This window comes from Bufo gargarizans, chromosome 2 (genome assembly GCF_014858855.1).
Source record: "Bufo gargarizans isolate SCDJY-AF-19 chromosome 2, ASM1485885v1, whole genome shotgun sequence".
Classification (NCBI taxonomy): Eukaryota; Metazoa; Chordata; class Amphibia; order Anura; family Bufonidae; genus Bufo; species Bufo gargarizans.
Window position 1 is genome coordinate 517,645,204 of NC_058081.1, and position 21,555 is coordinate 517,666,758.

Consider the following 21,555-nt stretch of genomic DNA (forward strand, 5'->3'; position numbering starts at 1 on the left):
GTTCAGCACTCATCCTGGTTGCATTAATGATCCCATGGACCCTGGGGGGCGTGGTCCGTGGTCCGGTCGGGCATGTGAGAGGACGCAGCACTGAGAGGCTCCCGTTCAGCCTTCCTGTAATCCAACAACATCCTCAGTCTGCAGCGCTACTTATCGCTTCTACAGACCCCGGGCAGCTTCCCCGAGCTGTGCGGTTCCCTCCTGTGCCGAAATGACTCGCACCGGGAAGAAGGAGAGGGAGCAGAGAGACGTCGGGCCTCCGGCAACCACGAAACAAGATGGCACCGCTGCAGAGGTGCCTGGGTAAATACGCTCGCTCCTCCTCTGTGCTCCCTTTGACACTAGCGGTCGACACCCCTGTACACCCCTTAGAGGAGCCCATGCCAAACCCCTCTGGAGGCTCTGAAAAGGTTCACATGGCCCCGAAAATGGCAGCCTTACAATCAGCAGGAGTAAAGGTTATACAGGAAAACGCCCCAGCCTGTGAAGTACTAGTCAAACTTATGGAGTTGGAGCACTCTGTTACTACTGGAGATGTCTTTACTGCTGTGCAACACTCCAGCTGCTCACTACATATTCTTAATACAAATATGGGCAGTCTGCAGGAAAATGTCTCCCTCATCAGGCGAGACCTCAGACAGGTGAATGAGAGGCTCAAAGAGGTGGAAGATAGAGTGAGCAGTATTGAGGATCAGCTACCCCCAGAGAAGGGGGATCTCGGCAGAATTATACATAATGTGTCTTTATTAATGTCCAAAACTGACGACCTAGAAAATAGGTTGCACAGAAATAATCTCTGGCTGATTGGGGGTCCCTGAAAAGGCTGAGGGATCTGACCCAGTAGTGTCTTTTGAAGATTGGCTGACCCTTAAATTTGGCAAAGGACTCTTTGCCTCGTGTTTTTGCCATTGAAAGAGCACATAGGGTGCCATTCCACGCTCTGCCACCAGGGGCTCCCCTCGTCCAGTCCTGATGAAGCTGCTGCACTTCAGGGACAGACATGCTATCATCAAGAAGGCTAGAGATCATCCTGATCTCTTAATCAATGGAAATAAAATATCTATCTTCCTGGATTTTTCCGCTGAGGTCCAGTGCAGAAGAGTGAAATTCCAAGATGTGAAACGTCGCCTACGGGACTTACAGATTCCCTATTCTATGTTGTACCCTGCCAAGCTGCGGGTGGTAGCGCATGGAGAAGTTTGCATATTTGTAACACCGCTGGATGCGGTGCAGTGGTTGGAAACCAACGAACGCTCCCTCAAAGCTTCAGCGAGCACAGGCTGAATACGTCTTCTACAATTCCGTGGGACTTTTGTGAATCCCGCTCAGTTCACAAGACGCGCCCTATAAATGCAATATATTGTTTGTTTGATTTTTACCTTGTTACTGTGGTCTCTATCTTTAGTATTAGACCTCTTAGAACTGTAATAATACTTACTATTGGTTCACAAGAGATAGTAGTATACTTTTACTAGAGTGTATACGTCCGTCTGTTTTAGGCCACTCGGTTGAGGACGCATTTTATATAGTACATAATTCGTCTATATGCTGCAGACTGTACTGCCTAGGAGGCAGGTTAGGGAAGCAACCTTGCTTACTGTTAGTTCAAAATATGTTTTTGATAGTTTTTTTTACTAAGCCAGTGCCTGGCTACAGGAATGTTTTTTTGCCCCATATATATATTTTTTTGTTACATTCTTTATGGAGCGCATTTCTGGAAAATGACTTTATGTTTAAACTGTTTATATGGGTTTGGGGAGTGGGTGGGTTGAGCGGTGAGATGGGTACACTGATAAGCGATAATTGGCAATTTCAATACTTGCCCGTCCGCAAGGTTGGACAGGATAGGGGCATCGGGTGCAGATAGAGACACTAAATTTGCCACAGTACTATGAGAGCTGGATTTGCATGATATCTGGCGAGTGAGAAATCCGGACATACACCGATTCTCCTGCTTCTCCAGCTTTTACCACTCTCTCCCTAGGATAGACCTAGCTATAGGGTCCCCGGATATGTTGTCTTTGGTAGTGGATGCTATCTACCTGCCGAGAGGTCTATCTGACCACTCCCCTATTAACCTAGTGCTTAAATTGGGTGAAAGGAGACCTTTTGGGGTTGGTACATGGAGGCTCAACCCTTTTTGGTTGCAGCTGGTGGATGGTGGGGAGGGTATCGCAGGAGAGCTGCGGGAATTTTTTACTAACAATGAAGGGTCGGCACCTATGGGAGTAGTGTGGGATGCCTGTAAGAAATGTATCCGTGGACAACACATCCATCGGATTAGTCAACACAAAACTAGGTCCAGAGACACTTTAAAACAGCTCCAGGACCTAGTTATGGAGATGGAAAAGAGATTTGTTGAACATCCCTCACGTTAGCATGAGACGTCATTGGTGACGGCGCGGACAGACCTAAAGAAACATTTACTCCATAACGCTGATAATAGACGCTTTTTTCTCAAGCAACAATATTTTGAAGCTGGGGGGAGTTCTGACAGGCTTCAGAGAGCTGATGGATCTTTGGTTACGGCAGACTGATATACTGGCGGTATTTCATACGTATTATAAAACTCTATATAAGTCTAAGTTAACGATGGGCCCCACAAATATTGCAGATTACCTTGCTGGGATCTCTACCCCACGGTTCTCAGCAGAGTGTGCGTCTAACTTAGATAAACCTCTGTCATTGACGGAATTAGAAGTGGAGCTTAAATCATTCCTGAGTAAAAAAAGTTCCCGGGTTAGATGGACTACCGGCAGAGTTCTTTGAAAAATATAGCACCCTTTTACTACCTCAGTTGCTATTGGTGTTCATCGACTCCCTTCAAAAAAGAGAATTGCCCGGTTCTATGAAGGAGGCAATAATCGTTGTATTGCCAAAACATGGGAAAGACCCGACTCTCCCTGATTCGTATAGAACGATCTCCGTTAACATCTGATGTTAAGATTCTGTTGAACAGGCTACAAGCCGTAATCTCGGCCATTATACATAGTTATCAAGCTGATTTTATGCCTGATAGATCTACTTCAATTAACCTTCGACGGCTATTTCTTAATTTCCAGAGGCGGTCGGAATCGGCAGGAAGTCGGGCTATACTATGCCTTGATGCCACCAAAGCCTTTGATCGTATTGAATGGCGCTACCTATGGGAGGTATTAAGAGTCATGGGATTTGGGGATACTTTTATTTCCTGGGTTCAACTACTATATTGCGGTGCCAAAGCTAGGATCAGAGCTAATGGTGGTACATTGGAAGCCTTTGAGTTGGGGAGGGGTCCCCGTCAGGGATGCCAGTTTTCCCCTCTTTTATTCGCTATTGCAATTGAGCCACTTCATGCCTGCTTCGATTATCTAATAGAATTGTGGGGTTCCCAATGGGAGTCAGAGGAACGCGTCTCCTTATATGCGGACGACATGCTCATATGTGGGGGATGTGGAGGGGTTGATAGGCCCATTAATGTCCCTTATACAAGACTTTGGAGACCAGTCTGGTCTTCGTATAAATTGGGACAAGTCTATTCACCCAGGTCACTCCTCTATGGAGAAATCCCCAGTTACTTCAAATGTATCGCCTAGAGGGGTTCTCCCAATGGAAACGGAAGGGTGTGGTGTTCCTGTATCAACTGCAAAGAGATGGTGTGTTTCTTTTGAACAATTCAGGAATGAGTTTGCCTTTCCTCATATGGCCTTTTTTAATTTTTTGCAATTAAGACATGCATTCCAGGTACAGGCAAAATCTATGTGGCTTACATGTACAACAGTCCAATTGCTGCAACAGATTCTCACCTGTGGCTCCTCGAGTGGACTAATATCGTCCATATACAGGAATCTGTTTGTGAAATCTCTGAGGCATGACTCCTTGGTGGTCAAACAAAATGGGAGGGGGAGGTTGGTTATATATCAGAGGATCAATGGAAAGCCATACTGGCACTAACACCTCAGTTATCAGTCTGCGAGGGCCAGCGTATGTTCCAATTCTGGAACATCCTTTCTGTTCAAGATCAGGGTTAGGAATGATGCTTCCTGTCCTAGATGTGAGGAGAGTCCTGTATCCCTGATGCACATGTTCTGGGAGTGTGCGGAGCTTCGGAATTTCTGGAAAGGCGTTCTAACCTATATTAAAGATGCTTACCACATTGTGGTCCCGCCTGGTCCGAGGACATGTGTGTTGGGACCGTTGGACATTACAAATCGCAATTCGCACCTGGGGGTGCAGTGTTTGCTCTTCCAGGCCAGGAAATGAATAGCTAAATACTGGCTTAGACCCCAGCCCCCTTCTAGATTCTTCGTCTGGAAAAAGGAGTATATATTAAAAAGCCAGCACTTGGCCAAGTTCACAAAAATCTGGGACAAGTGGGTATCTTATAGCAGTGGTCCCCAACCACCGGTCCGCGGCCCAGGACAGGGCCCTGGATTATTGTTTGCCAGGCCGCGAAAATACAGACAAGTGGAAATGCAAGAGCCGGCAATCTCCATACCAGTATGACCATCATTCAGGCAGCTTCTCCCAGCCAATCCCAGTGCTTCTTTCATGTACACCTGATGTGAGAGCAGCTATAACAGGCCCACTGATTGATTAATGGTAAGACAAATGCTGATTGGCTATAAATGGATTGGGGGTGGGGCTTATCACAGTCAGAAGTGTAGTGTTTTCAGGTTAGTGTGGCTTGCTGTACATTACTCTGGCTGGTGACGACCTGCAGTGCATGACCCTGTGTGCTGTGTGGGCCCTGGCTGCTGTCATGGGGTTGTCGCTGTTACTGCCTGAGGTAGGTGATGCTCTGTGTTTGCATCATACAATAGGTTAGTTAAAAAAAAGCAACCTATGGCCTTAAGTGCACTACAAAGCCCAGCAAGCCCTCAGCTATTCATGCCATGCAGACACTGAATAGATATTGTATGGGGGGAGGAATTGTTGCCACATGCAGTATAATATCACCATTTGGCCCACCCCATGCAGTATAATGTCACCATTTGGCCCACCCCATGCAGTATAATGTCACCTTGTCCCAAGCCGCCTCGTACAGTATAATGTCTTTGTGGCCCCATGCAATATGTCACCTTGGCCCCAGCCGCCTCATACATAGTGTTATATATTTTAATATGCACCTTGTGTTTTGTTATGCGCGTGAATCAGTCAGTGCCGACCAGATCCCCCCCCCCGGTCCCTGGGAAAATTGTCTTGCATGAAACCGGTCCTTGGTGCAAAAAAGGTTGGGGACCACTGTCTTATAGGATCAATGCGGCATAGTTTGGCTTATGATTGCCGTGGCTGTGATGGGAGGTGTGGCCTCAGAGCTGCGTGTGGTTTCTGAGTTTGCACATACGAGACCGGAATTGGGAATGATGACTATGGTGGGTGATCCTGGGGAGAAGGAGTTGAGAGACAAGTTTATCATGGAAAGTGAAGGGGCTAAAACCTTATTCAGGGTGACAGTTCTATCTTCTTCAACGTTCTGACACACGCTACCTATACAAGTGTTGGAGTACCTGTCTCATCGCTGGTAGGTGGGTTGTGGGGGGGCGGTTTATTTTAGGGTATATTTCTGTTTCTTTTGCTTTCACTATTGAAATATGGATGTCAATTATGGAAAAAGTCTTGACAATTATCTAAATGCCAAATTTGATTGTCTATACCCATCCCTTTATTTATTTTTCGTTTATTTTTTTCTGTATCTTGAATACTTGTTTAATTAAAAAAAATATCTGATTTAAAAAAAAAAGTATCCCATGGACCTGTCACGGACGTTCCCGTGACAGGTGCCAGGAGATCTGTGAGACTGTCAACAAGTGGTTTGATCTGACAGGTTTCTTATGGATCAATTTGTTTCTGGTATGGTCTCACCCCTTGCCTCAGGAGTTGCTTATGTAGTCATTTAACCTTCCCTATTTATTGTGGCTTCTCCCACCATGCTGTGCGCTTTATAGCTTCAGTCTTGTTTTGGATTTCTAGTGTTTGGATCTCGGCGAAGTTCCTGTGCTTCCATAGCCATTTGAAGTTAAGTGTCTCCTTCCCCTGTTTATTGTTGGGGTTTTCTTGTGTTGTTCTTTTCCCTGCCATTTTTGTTTAGGCCTGAGGGAGACTCCTCTTCGTCCTACAGTTTTGAGGAACAGGTTGTCTCTTATCCTGACATTAGTACCAGGGTCCTACAGGGTGAGTTAGGATTTTAGGTTCCTGTGTATGAACTCGCCTACCTCTGGGGTCAGTTCATACTTGCAGTCAGTCAGGACTTTCATTAGGGTTTCTCTAGGAGGTGACCTGCTCCTTTCCCTAGTTACTAAGCCTTTCCCCTCACCCCTTTCCTTCCTGTGTTCGGTGTGGGTTTCCCTCCTACAGCAAAGCGTGACAGGACTCCCATCATCTCTGTCTCCTTCCTTCTTTCAGTCAGCAGCCTAGAAAAATGCTGCATTTACTGTCAGGTCCCCAGCTCCAGAGACCTCCTGTGGTATTAGTACAGGAAGGAGGAAGCACCACCTACAGGTCACAATAATTATATCTCCTCCTAATAACCTAGGAGAGGTAATTATTCCAGATTTTACACCGCCAGACATGGTGAACCTTCTGCACAAGTGATCTGTCCATCCCTGCATACACAGGACAGCAGCTCGGCAGATGCCTTCACACACCATAGGCTTTGACACACTGGGGCCTGACACACATTTACAAAAGTGTCACCGCCTGTTTTCATGAGTTAAAAAATCCTTATTTTTTTAAGTCTCATTTATCAATTAATTTTGCACCCATGTTGGAGGCATTTGAACCTGTTTTCATTTTTAAGACTAATTCAGAAGTTTTCAAACTTTTGCACTAATTACGTAGGTGTGCCTAATTTAGTCGTAAAAACAGTCTAAGGCAGGCATAATTTTCTTCATGTTTTGAGTGGTGAGTTGCGCCACATTTTGCCTACTTTCATGGAGACATGTCAGTATGATTTCATTGCAGAAAGGTCACGCAGAAGCACGCAGCATTATCAATCATGATAATACCGTCCACTTCCTAAGTCCAGAACACCCAATCCCTCTCCCACACGGAGCGTGATTCCTCGTGTGAAAGAGCCCTTAGAAGTGCAGAAATACAGGCCTGGATTTAATGCTGTCAGTGTTAGCGTCCATTCACACGTCTGTATTTCTGGCTCCGCATCTGTTCCGCAATTTTGCGGAACAGGTGCGGACCCATTTATTTCAATAGGGCCTCAAAAGATGCGGACCACACATGTGTGCTGTCCGCATCCGTAGTTCTGCAAAAAAGATAATGCATGTCCTAGAATAGGCATTTCATCCATGGGGCCGGCCATGTGTGGCCCGCAAAATGCAGAACGCACACAGACGGTATCCGTGTTTTGGGGGTCCGCAATTTGTGGACCACAAAGCGCCTATGGACGTCTGAATGGACCCTTACCCAATACATTCCAGAACTGTTACATAGCATCAGGGGCGGATTGGCCATAGACCTTACAGGAAAATTTCCCGGTGGGCTGATTCCCAGGGGGTAGCCCAAGTCCCCCATCTCTGCTGCTGGCTGGATACATAATAGGCTATCAGTGGTAATTAACTCTGTGAAAATCAGGTACTCGGGTACTTGGCCAGCAACATGCCCTCCTGAAATCAACTATGTCCCGCATCTCACCTCCTAAGCACCCTGCTCCATATCTTAATCAGAGACAACTGGAAGATGTCAAAATTGCCTCTATTGATGACCAACTCAGAAGGACAGCTTTTGGGGCAACATATTGAGCAGCACTGTGGTATGTGGTATTTTGCGCTATGGTATTGCTGACACCCCCTGCCTCCTGTCAATTTATGGGGTCACTTTTAGGTATTTTTTTTTCCATGGCCACTTTTGGCATAAATCTATATAATACTATGAGCCCATCAGTGATGGGAGGTAAGGGTGGAAGCTGCCGCGTACTCGCACTGCGAGTCCGATGCATGGAACTCGCTAATCTGAAAGGGGCCTTATGGTAGTATAAGATGTCTGGATCTAATGGACGTCTGATGACAATTTAAATTGACCGCACAGGTAAAAGTAGAGAGTTAGGAGTGTGATGTATTTGGACTTCCTGTCTAGTGCAGTTGTTAAGTCTCTGGATGTGACTCTTGTGCTCATATACGGTCTTCTTGGATCATCCGCCATATCACTCATTCTTCACGTTGCAGAGCCTCAGCTGTTGTTCTGGGTGCAGTCGTTGCAGTGTCGTATTTAGAGTTGGTATTCGCCATTTGCTGGAGTACAAACTTGCCAACTCTCTCGTCACAAAGGAGAGACCTATCATCTTCCCAGATGAGTTATCAAGGCACCAGTGAAATCTCCCAGAAGGGAGCTCTGCAGAAAGCTGGCCTCTTCCCTGGCGTCAGATGCTGCATCATCAGGCTCAGCCCCAGCTTGAGGACTGTGGGCGCCACTACAATAGGATATACAATCTAACCATGGCGACAGGAACATGATTTCTAACCATGACTGATCTGTCACACATAGGTTGGTCTGATCTGATGTTGGGTTTTGGGTAAAAAAAAAAAAAATGAAAATATTAAGAGAAGACTCTCTGTGTGGTCTGAACAGAATTTGTAGGAGTGGTCTGGAGTCATAGTGGGTGGATCTTGGCTGAGGTCTGTATTAAAGGGAGGAGTCTTGACTTGGGTCTGTATTGGGCCCCAGTCACACAACCGTATTATTGGTTCGCATCCGATCTACAAAAAAATGCGGATTGGACCCATTCATTTCAGTGGGGCCACCAAAAATGCAGACAGCACACCATATGCTGTCCACAACTGTATGTTCGTTCCACAGCCCCGCAAAAAAAAGATAGAGCATGTCCAATTCTTGTCGGTTTTGTTACAATGAGTCTGCAAATAAATAAAAAAAAAAGGACACATAATAAATATGGTTGTGTGAATGCACCCTTAAATATAGATGGGAAGGTCTAATCTGTGGGTCATATTCATTATTTGACTATTTTCACTATTTCAGTTTTCCGAATCTCTTTGCTGTCCCTTCTCAAAAATTGTCATGTATGATTATTAGTGCCAGCCGCCTCTGTAGATTTTTTTTTTTTTTTTTTTTGCATGGTTTTAAATAACCCCTTAAGGACCCCAAACAAACAAGTTTGATCTGGCTTTTTTTTTTTTGCTTACTGAAAGAACAGCGCTCTTTTTTTTTTTTTTCATATTTAATGCGTTTATGTTTTTTTTTTGTTTAGTTTTTTTTGCAAAACTATTTTTTTTTTTTTTTTTGGGGGGGGGGGGGGCTTTCTCATCTACTCTGCATCTCATATTTTGCATCCCTCTTGCTCCATTGGCTCCATGCGTTCTAGTGGCAGGATTCTGATGGTTGCCATCACACCCGGAAGCCTTAAAAAGGCTTTTGCCATGTACGGAATCATATGAGGCCCATAAATAAAAAAAATTTAAAAAGTGTTTTATAATAGAAAAAAAATTAAAAGACATACTAGGTACCGCCACATAAATTTATCTCTCTATAAAATTTGCTCTATAAAAATATCACATGATCTACCCGTCAGGTGAATGCTATAAAATACGGTAAACACGGTGACAAAAATGCCTCTCTCTTCACAAAAAGTGTAATATCGAGTGATCAAAAATGGTTCAAATGAAAAGGTCACCACATCCCACAAAAAATAAACCCTCACACAAAGCGTTTGCCAAAAAATAAAAAAGGCATCACAAAAACATTATAATTTTTTTTTCAAAAATGCTTTTATTGTGTAAAAAAAAAAAAAAAGTTTAATTAGATATTACTGCGTCCATAATGACCTGTTCTCTAAGAATGTCACATTATCTATCCCGTCAGCTAAATGCTGTATAAAAAAAAAAAAAAAGTTAAATAAAAACTATGCCAACCCAAAAAATTCTATCTTTCCTTCTAAAAATCATTTCAAGCAATCAAAAAGTCACATGTACCCCAAAATGGTACCAATGACAATTATGCTTCATCCCACAAAAAATGAGCCCTTACACAAGATCATCATCATAAAAAGTTTCAAAGATATGGCATTCAGAAAATGGCAACACAAAAACAGGTTTTTTTTTTGTTAGTTTTTTTATGCGTTGTGTAAAAGTGGTAAAATAAAAGATATGAAAATGGTATCTCTGTAATCGTACTGAACAGCAGAATAAAGATAATGTAATTTTTCCTGCATGGTGTATGCCACAATAACAAAATCCAAAAAGCAGTGACAAAATTGCTGCTTTTTCTTTATCCTCCTTCCTAACAAGCAAAATAAATAATTTTGATTTAGTTCAAAACGCTAAGGCTACTTTCACACTAGCGTTGTTTAAATCCGGCGTTCAATTCTGACACCGGAACTGCCTGCCGGATCCGGAAAAACGTGTGAAAACTGATTACATTTGAATCCTGGTCAGGATTTTGATCACAATGAAAAAATGCATTGGAAAAAACGGATCCGCCATTTATGGACTTTAACTTTTTTTTAAAATTTTTCGGGTTTAATGAACACATGGTGCCGGATCCGGCGTTAATGCAAGTCAATGGGAAAAAGACCGGATCCGGCGTTCAGTCAAAGTGTTCAGGATTTTTGTCCGGAGGTAAAAAATACAACATGCTACGGTTTTCTGAAAAGCCTGATCAGTCAAAAAGACTGAACTGAAGACACCCCGATTAGGGCTGAAACGATTATTCGAATAACTCGATTAAATCGAGTCAAAAAATTCATCGATGCAGTTTCCCTGCATCGAGGAATCGTTCAGATCACGTGATCACGGAGCGGGAGTGAAATTAAGCGTCTCACTCACCGCTTCCGTGTCCTCCGGAGCCAGAGAGGCAGGACTGAGCGGCCGGCACAGCTGAGGGAAGAGGAGGAGGGAGTCCCTCCCTCCCCACTGTGCGCGGCTGCCGCTGAAGACCAAGTAGGAGGAGGGGAGGGACGGAGGAGGAGGGGAGGGGAGGGACAGGACTGTGGCCACTGCGCCACCAATGAATGTGCCGGACATATCCCACAGGGTCCCCCTCCTCCCCCCCATCATTGGTGGCAGTGTCAGTTCCGATTGGAGCCCCAGCAGTGTAATGCTGGGGCTCCGATTGGTTACCATGGCAGCCAGGACGCTGCTTAAGTCCTGGCTGCCATGGTATGTTAGTGAGCAGACAGCAGCACATTATACTCACGTGCGCTGTGGCCGGCGGTCGCTCCTTCTCATAGGTCTGTGCGGCGCATTGCTAATGCTGTAAGCAGAGACAGAAGAAGGAGCGACCGTCGGCCACAGCGCACGTGAGTATAATGCGCTGCTCTCTGCTCACTACTAACATACCATGGCAGCCAGGGCTTCAGTAGCGTGACTCCTGGCTGCCATGGTAACCGATCGGAGCCCCAGCATTACACTGCTGGGGCTCCGATCGGAACTGACACTGCCACCAATGATGGGGGGGAGGAGGGGGACCCTGTGGCCACTGCCACCAATGATTAATACTGGGGAGGGAGGGGGGGGGTTGCGTTACCAGAGGGGGCATATCAGAGGCTGGGGGGAGGGGGGGAGGCAGATCAGAGGCTGGGGGGAGGGGGGGAGGCAGATCAGAGGCTGGGGGGAGGGGGGGAGGCAGATCAGAGGCTGGGGAGAGGGGGGAGAGGCAGATCAGAGGCTGGGGGGAGGCGGGGCAGATCAGAGGCTGGGGGGGAGGCAGATCAGAGGCTGGGGGGGAGGCAGATCAGAGGCTGGGGGGGAGGCAGATCAGAGGCTGGGGGGGGAGGCAGATCAGAGGCTGGGGGGGGAGGCAGATCAGAGGCTGGGGGGGGAGGCAGATCAGAGGCTGGGGGGGGAGGCAGATCAGAGGCTGGGGGGAGCCAGATCAGAGGCTGGGGGGGGGAGCCAGATCAGAGGCTGGGGGGGGGAGCCAGATCAGAGGCTGGGGGAGGGGAGCCAGATCAGAGGCGGGGGCAAGCAGATCAGAGGCTGGGGGCAAGCAGATCAGAGGCTGGGGGGAGGCAGATGGAGAGAGAGTGGTTAATGGAGGCTGCAAGCACCACCTTGGCATGTATAAAGTTATTGGTTTAGAGAGGGGTTAATGAAGGCACCTCCAAGGTGCTTTCATTAACCTCTTCAGACCAATAACTTTATACATGCCTAATGCCAAGGTGCTTCCATTAACCCCTCCAAACCCAATGGGCATGTATAAAGTTATTGGTTTGGAGGGGTTAATGGAAGCACCTTGGCATTAGGCATGTATAAAGTTATTAACCCCTTCAAACCAATAACTTTATACATACCTAATTACGTACGTTATTTTAAGTAGCTTTTTCTTATTAGATTACTCGATGAATCGAGAAATATAATCGATAGAATACTCGATTACAAAAATATTCGTTTACTGCAGCCCTAATCCCGATGCATACTGAACGGATTGGTCTCCATTCAGAATGCATTAGGATAAATCTGATCAGTTGTTTTCCGGATTTGAGCCCCTAGGACGGAACTCAGCGCCGGAAAAGAAAAACGCTAGTGTGAAAGTACCCTTACTCCACCCCTTAATACTTTTAATGGACAAAGTTTCCAAAAAGGGGTCACCTCTCAGGGGTTACGAACCTCTACAGTTGTCAGCACAAGATGTGTAAATCACGACATGGGCCCTCAAATGTGCATGGTGCTCTCTTGTATGTCCAGGGATAAGATTAGGGCCACATGTAGGGGATTTATAAAACCAGAAGACCATGTTTTCACACTGGCATATGCTGCGCACTAAATTCTATGAAACATCTATGGCAGTGATGGTGAACCTTTTAGAGGCCGAGTGCCCAAACTGCAACCCAAACCTCATTTATTTATTGCAAAGTGCCAACACGGCAATTTAACCTGAACACCAGTATAATATATCTACCATGTACTTTATCATTTAGCTATAACAGCCTGCCTACATTCAGTGCGCTGCCTGTGCTGTTCATAGTGCACCCTGCGCTGATGAATGGCAGGGAAAGGCATATTGGTACACCATAGACTTTTTCCAGGGTGTGGGTGCCCACAGAGAGAGCTTTGAGTGCCACCTCTGGCACCCGTGCCATAGGTTCCCCATCACTGACCTATGTGGTCAAGGCTTCCACTGTAGGGATACCACAGGTTCTCATCAAATGTTGCATGGCACCCAAAAAACCTTTCCAGCAAAATCTGCCCACCAAAAACCATGTGGCGCTCCTTCACCTTTGAGCTCTACCGTGTGCCCATACGGCAGATTACAACGACATATGGGGTGTCTTTGTAAAATTCAGAATCGGGGTAATAAATATTGAGGTTTGTTTTGCTGTTAACCCTTGCTGTGTTACAGGAAAACATGGATTGAAATAGAAAAATCTGCAAATTGACATTTTCAAATTTCACCACCATTTTCCTTTCATTCTTGTGGAAAACCTGAAAGGTTAACTAAATTTGTAAAATCAGTTTTTGAATGATTTGAGGGGTGTTTTTTTTCTAAAACTGATGTTTTCTATTATGTAAACCCCTGAACGTGACTTTAAAACTAAACCTGGTCCTTTGCTTTTAACATTTTAAGTCTTCTCACCTCACCTAAAAAATAAAATAAAATGACGTTTGCAAAATGACGCCAACATAAAACAGACATATGGTGACTGTTAAAAGTATTGTGCAGCCTGTTAATATTGATGACCTATCCTCATCATCAATATTTGATCGGCAGGGGTTCAACACCCATCACCCCTGCTGTTTGAAGAGGAGACGGAGTTCCATGTGAGCGTTGCTTCCTCTTCATGACGCTACACGTTGTCTCTTCTCTAATGGTGGCATAGTGTAAATACAAGTACTCGCTCCATTCAAGTAAATACTTCTAATTACACTGCACTTACAAGACGATGGGCAGTGTAATAAATAAGAAGCAGTGCTCACATGAAGCACTGCCTCTTCTTCAAACCGCTGAATGGAGGGGGTTCCAGGTGTCAGACTCGCGCCGATCAGATACCGATGATGTCCTATCCTTCAATATAAACAGGCTCGCCAACCTCTTTAATTAGTGAGAGGTATCACTATCTGTCCTAAATGCAGAGAAATGAAGATTGCTCACTTTTTGCAAACTTTCGGTAAATTTTAGATATTTTTTTATAAATAAAGGTAAAACATAAAAATCATATTTACCACTAACCACGAGCTTTAGCAAATAAACGGTCTCAGAATTGGTTAGATAAATAAAACCATTACACAGTTATTATTACCACCAAAAGTAATACATGTCAGAGTTGCAAAAATAGGCTCTGTCAGGAAGGTGAAAATGACGGGTGGGTTAAATGGGTTTTTCCAGGAGTATAATATTGACCTATCATATAAAATCATAATACAGACTACCAGAATTGCCTTTTTTTGTCACTTTGCCGCGACCCCCTTCCCCCAATGAGTAAAAAATTCTCAAGTTGTATGCACCCGAAAATGGGGTTGATAAAAGCTACAGGTCAGACAGCATGGCAGAAAACTAAAAAGTCATGGGTGTCAGAATATGGTGACTAAAAGCAAATTTTTATTTTAAAAAGTCTAAGCTTTGGTATCACCATAATCGTAGTGAAATGCAGAATAATGGTATCATGTCATTTTTACTGCATCATAAATACGGTTGAAAAAAAATTAAGGAATTGCTGTTATTCTTACATTTTTCTGATCCATGCCAACGAGTGAACAGCCAGAATGTGTTTAAAAAAACTAAACTAGATTTAGTTGTTCTCGTCTCCACCATTTGTGCACATGTCACAGATGAGGCCAAGAATTGAATCTTGTGAACTGATATGGAATGTCATACCTTGCGGTAGGGACAGGAAAGGTAGCACTGGAACATCAGGACTTTCAAAAGGTGAGTGTTTTAGGTTTTTTTTCCCTTCCCCCCCAAACTCTTTCTAGCCCTCTGCTCCTTTTTTGTAGATGTTTAACAACCCTTTTAATAAAGAGAAGGAAGATCTCCCTGGGGATTGTGAGGAATATGTGGAGTTATGATTTAACTCCTGCCATTTGCTCAGGGTGAGGGGTAGTTGGGCAGAGGAAGGCTCCACAGGTGGCCCTGCTTTAAAACCCGGCCACATGTTTACATTTCACATCCCACACAGCCACATTGGCAGCTCAGCTCCTCTTTCAGGATGAATGCCTATGGGGGGCAGATTTGGTCTGCAACAACAAAGAAACTCTAGACTTCAGGGAAAAGGCAGTTTATAAGAAATTATGAACTAACTGCACATCTCAGAAATAAACTGTTTATGTCTCTGCGACCCTGGGACCGAGACGGATGTTCTCCCGGTCTACGTTTGCTTGTGGGACACAGGGAAAGGGAGATATGGGGAACCCCTAACTGGAACCAAATATCAATGCCATGTTTGGTCTCCACGTGCTCCAACGGTCCAGGCGGATCCATTGGCACCAGGGGTGTGAGTGACTAAGGGTTAAAGTGCCCATGCAGGGCACAGGCCATTGTCTTTCTCTGAAGGGGGTCACGTCATGTAATGTGTTTGGAGGGACCTTGGAAGACATGCTCACGTCACTGCCTCCCATGTGACTGTAACAACCAACCATCCAAGAATACAGCAAAAAAACTGCAGCTTTCAAGAACCACTGACTTCTTTCTTGCCCTGTTCTGTATCTCGATCACGAAATCCCCACGTCCGTGTCTCGGCATAACCTGGGTTTCTGGCCCGATATAATCCCGTTAACGTACCGGGCTTGTATCTAACAAGAAACTGGTGTCAGTCTACCGGGCTGGAAGAGCTCTGTTTCACTGAGGCAGTGAAAAAGCTCTCTCAGCTTGTCAGGTTTGTGAGCGAGTGTTGTGTCACGCCAAAGGTATCGTGGACCACCCTCTATCACTCCCCGTGTGGAAAACTGTGCCAAGCTGACCTTACGTACTCCCAGGAAGGGCGGAACGTCACATCTTGGTAACCTGTGACAAAACCGTACCACATGATCCCGACGTACAGTGGTGTCAGGCAGGGCTGTGAGGTGCGGTATCGTCACAGGGATATTTTAGTTAGGTGGGAAATAGATGTAGGTTATTTGTGTGAAAAGCAGTGTAGAAGGATCTTAAAGGGGTTGTCTCACTTTAGCAAATGGCATTTATCATGTAGAGAAAGTTAATACAAAGCACTTACTTGTATTGTTATTGCCCATATTGCCTCCTTTGCTGGCTACCTTCATTTTTCCATCACATTCTACACTTCTCGTTTCCCTGGTTACAACCACCTTGCGATCCAGCAGTGGTGGTCATGCTTGCCCACTATAGAACATCCTGTGCACACTACCACAGTCCTGGCCACCAGAGAGGACAAAACACCACCCTCTCTGGTGGGCAGGCCTGTGGTAGGGTGCACAGGATGTCGCTTTTTCCTATGGTGTGCAAGCACAGCAACCACTGCTTGTTGGCAAGAGTTGTAGTTCTCTCCTCTTATACCCCCGCACTGAAATGTCCTCCGATATTACACTAACAACCTGTTGTAGTTCTTTCCTCTTGTACCTCCTCCCTGTAATGTCCCTTGATATCCCATAATAATGGTCTGGACATGCTGGAAATTGTAGTCCTCTCCTCTTACATCCCCTCCATTCCTCTATTACACAATATCACCCTGGACATGCTGAGAGTTGTACTCCTCTCGTCTAATGCCTCCTCCCTATAATGTCCTCTGACGCTGATGTATAGATTAGTTTCCATTCTGAGTGTTGTATCGGCATCCTCTGTCCCGTGTCCAAGTGGTCCTTGTAGCTATATTTAATGTGGTATTTCTCCATTGTGTAACATACATCACTTCTTTGGGTAGACCGGAAAATGATAAATTCTGTGGTTAAGGGGGTTATTACTGTACACGTCATTTAGTGAGTCTCTCATGTTAAGAATGGTGCTGGGTATTTCCTGGTCCCTGTAGGCCGGTGACCTCACAGATATAAATATAAGGAGGTGTGAAACCTCCAGGGCGGCTCCAGACGGTTTAACTCTCCTCAAGCTGCTGTAAGTAAAGATGGCTATTACACCACAATGTCATAATTGAGTATAGCTTATAACTTGTCATGACTTATAATGTTACAGGTATCTTAAATACTAATGATTGGAGTATTAATCTTTTCATGTACAGGTCAGTTTCCTTATCCTCATTGTATGCAGGGAAAAGCGTTTTCTAACAACTACGGTATAACTTTTTTAAAAGTCAGCAGACAGAAAAGGATTTAGTGATAGGCATCATTTCACCTCATGGAGCAGAATTATCCCAGAGACAAGGAGAATTAGAAGGAATTGCTCTAATTACTGAAAATAAGGCTACATGCACACAAACTGCGGATCCCCAAAAATGGAAGCCGCAATTTGCTGAACGGAATGGGCGGCCTATTGTAGACCTGCCTATTCTTGTCTGTAAAACAGACAAGAATAGGACATGTTTTACGGCAGCTCGGATGCGGACCCATTCACTTAAATGGGGCCGCAAAAGACGCGGACAACACACCGTATGCTGTCCGCATCCGTGGCTCCGTTCTGCAGCCCGCTAAAAAAATATAACATGTCCTATTCTTGTCCGCGCTTTGCGGACAAGAATAGGCATTTATATTGCTGGCTTCCGTTCCGCAAATTGCGGAAGGCAACACGGACGGCTTCTGTTTTTTCCGGATCCGCGGTTTGCGGACCTAAAAAAAAGGCACGGCCGTGTGCATGAGGCTTAAGGATGAGAAAACATTTGGATGTGGCAATTTATGAAGTTTCTGGGGAAAATGTAGTAAAAGGTGTAAAGAATAAAGGATGCATTACAATTCTCCTTAGTTTCTAACTACAATATAATGAAAATGTAAAATCTTAAGAAACTTTAAGGGTAAAATTATTACTAAAAGTCCTGTATTTTACTACAAAAGTGCCCGTAATATTAGGGACGTTTTGTTATATAATTATTATTATTATTAGCTGAAAACGAGTGGATGGAGCCAGGCGCAGAAAGCTCCATCCACTGTGTAGTGGTCACGCCGTGGTAAGGGTGGCTGCACACTAGTGTAGGTTTACAAACAGAAAATCCACACAGATTTCTGTGTATCCAAACTAAATCTGCATGTTATTTGCCGTTTTCGTGGTGGACTTGATGTGATGTTATGGCAGATCTCACCGTTGCATTGAGAAGCGTGAAATCTGCAAGGTAAAAAAAAAAAAAAACACAACAAATTGACATGCTGCAGGTTTCAGAATCTGCAGGTCCGGTTAATTCCTGCATGGAACAAAAAAGCAGAGTATACAGGAGATTTTTCTAATCTCATGCATTTTGCTGGTACTGTGTTTTTTTTTTTTTTTTACGAAAGTGGAAAAAAAAAATGTTAGTGTGCATGACCCCATATTCTGCAACATGTGCTTATGCAATTCACTTACAGATCTCCACCCATCCATTTCTCCATTTCACTGCTACTCTAAACACTGCACAATCTCGGGACATAATTATGCTGGGGAAGTAACGCTATGTACTCTAACACTGCCTCTGGGTACAAGGATATAGCTAGAATAATAATGCCACTGTGTACAAGCATATAAATACTATAAAAGTTCCTCCTACTGTACCTTACTAGGAAAATTCCCTTGGACATCTGCCCATGGGGCCACTTGAGCCCTCCTTAAGGCCGCTGGCTGGGTACATAACAGTCTGATGCTCTCAGTATTAATTAATATATATACCTGGGCATCAGCCACAGATGACCTCCTGAATTCAACTTCATCACCGTCCTCAGTATTTTATGCGGCACTGTGGCATTTGGTTCTGCTGGGGCGGTATTTTATGCTGCTCTATTGTATTGCTGGCCCCGCCTACTTCTGTTGTCCCTGCCTACTTGTGTTGGCCTGCCTTCTGTAAATTTGGTCTCGCCTACAACATGGGGCCACTTTTAGGGGAGTTTTTTCCAGGGCCACTTTTAGGGGAGTTTTTTCCGGGGCCACTTTAAGTTCCCTGTCTGCCCCTGAATGTAACTACTATAATATTACCCCTATATACCAGAATATAACTATACCTATTATAATACTGCCCTGATGTACAATAACATAACTACTAGAATACTGCCCCCTTATGGACATGACTTTTCTTTACATTTTGCTTTGTCTCCATATTTCAGGTCCCTTCTTACAAGGATGAGCGTGGAACTCATTTTTGTCGCATTCTTGGAGCATCAGAAGACCGTGGACGTTGAGTTTAAGGCAGAGCTCCAGTTATTAGTACGGTCACTCAATCAAGATGGTGAACTGGAGACGGACAGTCATGGTGGCGTATCCTTTCACTGTGCAGAAATGTCCGGTAAGATGCAGCAGTCTCTGATGTAATGCACATTCTCAGATGGGGGGGATCACTCCCCAATTCTCACTCCAGGCCACAGCTCACAGACTTCAATTTCAAGTTGCAAAAGTCTCTTCTGGTTTATACCACCACATATGAGCACACAACGTGTAAGCTGGTTACTAATCATATACAGTGTTAGCAATTCATCAATAGAGAAGTGTCATAAATATTTTAACAAAAACATACAAAATTAGCTCTGTTCATACATCAGACCAATCTAAATGTCACAAAAAGTGCTGGTTACTCCTGCATTTTTATTTTTGTACCGGCGCTTTAAGTGATTTCCTTGCATAAATTTTTTTACCCCTTGTTTTTTTTACCCCCCTAATCAGAGCAGTCTTTGGGAGTGGTGTATATTTTTTCATGTTTTTCCATAGATCTCTTTATAGGGGGGGTGGGGGAAGTCTGCAAGAAAAAATGTGACTAAAAACGCCACAAACAAAAAACAAAACAAAAACAACTTGCAAAAACCAAAGGACTTTGCTGTTTTTTATAAGCTAAAAAAAGACCATGAAAAAAATCAGTATGGGAGCACTGCCGAGTATACAGAATTTGCGCCATCGCCCGTTATAAGCGGTACAGATCTGACTACTGCGTTGTACCTGTCTGATCATTTGGTGGTGCGGTGGCGCTCCTATTATGTACAGGGAAGGCTGGATGCCGATGCATTATTATTTCCATCAGTGGTAAAAGTTTTTGGCTGTCATAATACGTCTATCAAAGATTGTTGGTGCCCAACATCAGTGCCCAAAACCTATAAAGTGGGAATAGGTGATAGATCAGACCCAGGCTGGACATTAAGGCCTCTTTCACACGGGCGGCATGTTTTTTGCCCGGATAAGAGCCGGGTGCGTTGCGGGAAAATGCGCAATTTTTCAGCGCGAGTGCAAAACATTGTCATGCGTTGCACTCGCGTGAGAAAAATCGCGCATGTTTGGTACCCAAACCCGAACTTCTTCACAGAAGTTCGGGCTTGGGATTGATGTTCTGAAGATTGTATTATTTTCCCTTATAACATGGTTATAAGGAAAAATAATAGCATTCTGAATACAGAATGCATAGTAAAACAGCGCTAGAGGGGTTAAAAAAATAAATAAATAATTTAACTCACCTTAGTCCACTTGATCGCGAAGCCCGGCATCTCCTTGTGTCTCCTCTGCGCTGAACAGGACCTGGGGTGAGCTGCTATACCGGTTAAGGACCTTTGATGACGTCACTCCGGTCATCACATGGTACGTCACATGATCTTTTACCATGGTGATTCACCATGGTAAAAGACCATGTGATGACCGGAGTGACGTCATCAAAGGTCCTTAACCGGTATTTAATGCAGCAGCTCACCCCAGATCCTGTTCAGCGCAGAGGAGACACAAGGAGATGCCGGCTTCGCGATCAAGTGGACTAAGGTGAGTTACATTTTTTTTTTTTTTTTTTTAACCCCTCTAGCGCTGTTTTACTATGCATTCTGTATTCAGAATGCTATTATTAAATTAATAATTAATAATAATGATTGGGTCTCCATCCCGATCATCTCCTAGCAACCGTGCGTGAAAATCGCACCGCATCCGTACTTGCTTGCGGATGCTATGCGATTTTCATGCTTCCCATTCACTTCTATGGGGCCTGTGTCGCGTGAAAATCGGACAATATAGAGCATGCTGCGATTTTCACTCAACGCACAAGTGATGCGTGAAAATCACTGCTCATGTGCACAGCCCCATAGAAATGAATGGGTCAGGATTCAGTGCGGGTGCAATACGTTCACCTCACGCATCGCACCCGCACGGAAAACTCGCCCGTGTGAAAGGGGCCTTACAGTCTATATAGTGAATAGTTCCTCTATATGAGATGTTCCATGATCATGCACTGGGCTTTGGCCCTGCACATATGCAGTATCACAGGTGGCGCATGAGCCTTTTCACGTGTGGTGGCAAATAGTCTTTTGCAACTTGAAAATGGAATCTCTACAGTTTCCTCTTTGAGCAGGGAGGCAAGAATATGACTTGTTCAGGAGGGATGGGATTGCGCCCATTACTTTCTGTCTGCACAACCAGAAAAATGACCGCTCTGTTATTACTGGGAAGCCCCCCCCCCCCTCCTAAAGCCATTATAACTGTTGGAATATAAAGGAAATGAATCTGATGAGTCACTAAGACTTTAGACTGCATCTGTAGTAGTAGCGGTCATGAGGACAACTGGCTATGCCCGAGAAAAAGGTTGTCAGAACTGTGTGTAATGGTGGGCACCCAGAATCCTGGTAGTCACCCAGC

At 44.7% G+C, this 21,555-nt stretch overlaps 1 protein-coding gene across 1 annotated transcript in view; it reads left to right on the plus strand.

The window, feature by feature from the left end:
• Positions 1 to 428: 428 nt before the first annotated feature.
• The window catches only part of LOC122926099, a 39,400-nt gene continuing 18,273 nt past the window's right edge, over positions 429 to 21,555 (plus strand). The window contains exons 1-4 of the mRNA XM_044277485.1: positions 429 to 674; positions 3,063 to 3,152; positions 16,859 to 16,941; positions 19,065 to 19,243. Coding sequence (XP_044133420.1) covers positions 429 to 674; positions 3,063 to 3,152; positions 16,859 to 16,941; positions 19,065 to 19,243 — 598 coding nt within the window. The remainder of the gene's footprint in view (positions 675 to 3,062; positions 3,153 to 16,858; positions 16,942 to 19,064; positions 19,244 to 21,555) is intronic.